General features: G+C 68.3%; 2 protein-coding genes across 2 annotated transcripts in view; one reads left to right on the top strand and one right to left on the bottom strand.

Moving 5' to 3' along the window:
- The window catches only part of LOC102039045 (fumarylacetoacetate hydrolase domain-containing protein 2-like), a gene marked incomplete at its 5' end in the record, with an annotated part of 2,039 nt that extends 1,400 nt beyond the window's left edge, over positions 1-639 (top strand). Inside the window, 4 exons of the mRNA XM_005430745.2 lie at positions 1-59; positions 172-280; positions 350-437; positions 514-639. Coding sequence (XP_005430802.1) covers positions 1-59; positions 172-280; positions 350-437; positions 514-576 — 319 coding nt within the window. The remainder of the gene's footprint in view (positions 60-171; positions 281-349; positions 438-513) is intronic.
- LOC102039216 (glycerol-3-phosphate acyltransferase 2, mitochondrial-like) overlaps positions 640-3,187 on the bottom strand; it is a 6,069-nt gene continuing 3,521 nt past the window's right edge. The window contains 12 exon segments of the mRNA XM_031065082.1: positions 640-785; positions 865-920; positions 1,021-1,071; positions 1,173-1,293; positions 1,372-1,497; positions 1,567-1,714; positions 1,716-1,785; positions 2,115-2,358; positions 2,434-2,504; positions 2,607-2,701; positions 2,797-2,882; positions 3,085-3,187. Coding sequence (XP_030920942.1) covers positions 669-785; positions 865-920; positions 1,021-1,071; positions 1,173-1,293; positions 1,372-1,497; positions 1,567-1,714; positions 1,716-1,785; positions 2,115-2,358; positions 2,434-2,504; positions 2,607-2,701; positions 2,797-2,882; positions 3,085-3,187 — 1,288 coding nt within the window. The 3' untranslated portion in view covers positions 640-668.

Below are 3,187 nucleotides of genomic sequence, written 5' to 3' on the forward strand. Positions count from 1 at the left end.
AACCTTCGACACCTTCTGTCCCCTGGGGCCGGCCATTGTCACCAGGGAGGCGGTGCCAGGTGCGACAGGGACACCGGGACCGTGACCCTTTCTCAGCCAGCGCAGCCCCGTGTTTCCTCCCACGGTGGGGGCACGGTGGCCCTGTCCCCATGTCCCCCGTGTCCCCTGCAGATGTGCACAACCTCTGGATCCGCTGCAGCGTCAACGGGCAGCGCATGCAGGACAGCAACACCCGGCACCTCATCTTCGGGGTGCCCGCCCTCGTGGCCTGGGTGTCCCGGTAGGAACGGGGGGCCCTGGGCACCCCCAGAGCCCCGGGGGCCGTGGCTGACAGCCCCTGTGCCCCCAGGTTTGTGACACTGGTCCCTGGGGACGTCCTGCTGACGGGGACCCCCGCGGGAGTGGGGCTCTTTCGCCAACCGCCCGTTTTCCTGAAGGTGAGGGGAACTGGGGGCTCGGGGGGGACACGGGGACCCCAGTGGGGACAGGTGCCACCGCGCCCCTCCCTTGCAGCCCGGTGACGAGGTGCAGTGTGAGATTGAGGAGCTGGGCACCATCTGCAACAGGGTGGTGTGACGGTGGAGAGGAGCCCCAGGACCCACCTCCCCCAGGGGGGTCAATAAATCCACGAGCCTCTGCTCTCTGTGCCCTGTTTATGGGTCTGGGGGCTACAGCTGGGTGAACTGCTGGATGAAGGCTGCCAGCCTCTCCCGGCTGGAAGCAGACTGGAAGGGCTGGGAGAGCTGCAGGGCGGGTCCCGTGGGGGTCTGCAGCTCCTCCAGCACCTGGGGGGGGCAGCGAGGTCAGGAGGGGAGGGAGGGGGCAGCAAAAAGCTGGAGAGGGGGCTGGGGGAGCTGTGCTTACCCCCATGTCCTTGAAACTCTGCAGGGAGCTCAGGGCCAGGCTCCTGTCGGGGTACCCTGTGGGGAGAGAGACCCCCGGGGAACCCCCAAATGCACCTCAAGGACCCTCAGCCTGGCTCGGGGGTCACTGAAGCAAGACCCCCCCACTGTGACTCACCATCCTCATCCTCGGCCAGGAATTCCAGCAGTGCCTCCACGTAGTCCTGCTCTGCAGTGGGGAGGGGGGTCAGATCCCACCTCTGGGGCTGCAGCCGTGCCTCAGTGTCCCCAGGGAGTCCCAGGGGCTTCCCCAGGCTGGGGGGGTCCTACCGGGCTGGGGCCAGGGGGGTCTCTGCAGGAACTCCACGGCGCGGCCGTAGGTCAGCAGCACGGGGCTCAGCAGGCGGCAGAGGAAGAGGAGGAAGCCGGGGAAGCCCTGGGGCTCTTGGAGCTGTGGGGGGGTACACGGCCAGGTTTGGGGGACACCGCGCTCCCCCCAGCCCCGGGGGCAGTGGGGCACCCCCAGTACCTTGTAGCACTGCTTGGGGACGCCGTGCTCGCCGTCGCTGTCGCTGTCATCCGTGAAGAAGCCCAGGGACTGTCCCCGCCCGAGGTGCCGCGGGGCCACGTCACAGCCCCAGCGCTCGCCCTCTGCCTGTGGGGACAGCAGTGCCACCCACCCTGCCCCTGTGCCCCAGGAGGGGCTCTGGGGGGGGTCACCCACCTCCTCCTCCTCCAGCAGCCCCCCAAGGATGAGCTTGTCCAGGATGTCCAGGCTGTGGCAGTCGGGAGGCCGGCAGGGCTGGGGACACAGCGCAGGGGTGACAGGCCAGCCCGGTGTCCCCAGCTGGGCTGGGGGTGACAGGCCAGCCCCGTGTGGTGAGGCTGGAGGGCGGCCCCAGGATGGGCAGCACCTCCAGCAGCAGGGCACGGATGGCACAGGCTGAGGGGACAGGGCTGTCACCAGCTGCAGAGTCACCGAATACCCCAGTGCCCGTGACCCCTGGCATCCCCACTGCCCAGGGTCAATAATCCCCCGCATGCCCAATTTCCCCAGTGCCCCTTACCCTGGGGGCACTGAATCCCCCATGTCACCATCTCCCTGCTGTCCCAAATCCCAATGTCACTGACAATATAAACACCCCTGGCTGTTCTCCAGCCTGCAGCCACCACCCCTTCCCGGTGTCACCCATTCCCCCAGTGCCCCTGGGCCCCGGTGTCACCCATTCTCACACATCCCTGCTCCCTGGTGCCGCCGCTGTCCCCACTCACCGCCCACGGCCTCCCCGGCCAGCTGGTGCCGGACCCCCCCTGCCAGGCGTCCCAGCCGCGCCCGGGCCGAGGCCTGGGGGGGCTGCAGCAGGCGCAGGGGGGGCTGCAGCAGGGGCTGCAGCAGGTGCAGGCTGTGCCCCAGCAGCGCCCGCAGCTGCCCCGAGAAGCCCACGGCCCGGCCCCGCAGCAGCAGCTGCTCCAGCAGCTCCGAGAAATCCCACATCAGCCGGGGCAGCAGCACCACCTGGGGACACAGGGGATTCCCGCTGGGAATGCTGCTCTGGGGGCAGGGAGCGTGGAACCCAAACCCTTCTCCCACCTCCTGGTGCCTGTGCAGCAGCAGGGCTGCGGTGATCCCCACGGCCGTGACAGCAGAGCAGGCTCTGGAATCTGCAGCGGGACAGGAGCACTCGTTGTCCAGGGGGGATTTACCTACCCCCCATTCCTGAGCAGAGAATGCCATCCCAAGGGACGCAGGGACCCCCCCCTCACCGCTCAGCGCGTGCAGCCCCAGCGCCGTCACCAGAATCTCCTCTTCAGTCCCCAGAGTGGGACCCGAATTCCCCACGCTCCCCACATCCAGTGCGCTGGGAAGTCGGGATGAGAGGGGTGAGGAGAGGGCTGGGGGCAGAGATGCCAGGGCAAAGGGGAACGCTGCCCCCCAAGGGGCTCAGCTCCTCACCGCCTGCCCAGGATGGTGGGAAGCAGCAGCTGCGCCGGGGGACTCCCTCTGAGGATGGGCCCCACCAGGTTGTTGTCCAGAAATTCCTGGGGATGAGGGTGAAGCAGCCTGTGGGTGCTCACAGCCCTCAGCACCAGGAGCTCACCCTGGATCCCCAGGGCTGGGAGCAGCAGAGACATCCCCAGGATGGATTCCAGCTCCCCCCGGGCAGCCCAAAGCCCAGCAACACCCCAGGAAGGGTGTCCCAGTGCAGGGTGGATGCAGGGGATGGATCCACAGCTGGCGTACCCGTAAGGAGAAGGGCTGAGAGAAATCCACCTGGGCACAGCCACGGCGCTGGCAGCACAGGGCCCGGAACGCTGCCCGCAGACACGAGCCCAGCCCCAGGGGC

This window comes from Geospiza fortis, unplaced genomic scaffold (assembly GCF_000277835.1).
Source record: "Geospiza fortis unplaced genomic scaffold, GeoFor_1.0 scaffold658, whole genome shotgun sequence".
Classification (NCBI taxonomy): domain Eukaryota; kingdom Metazoa; phylum Chordata; class Aves; order Passeriformes; family Thraupidae; genus Geospiza; species Geospiza fortis.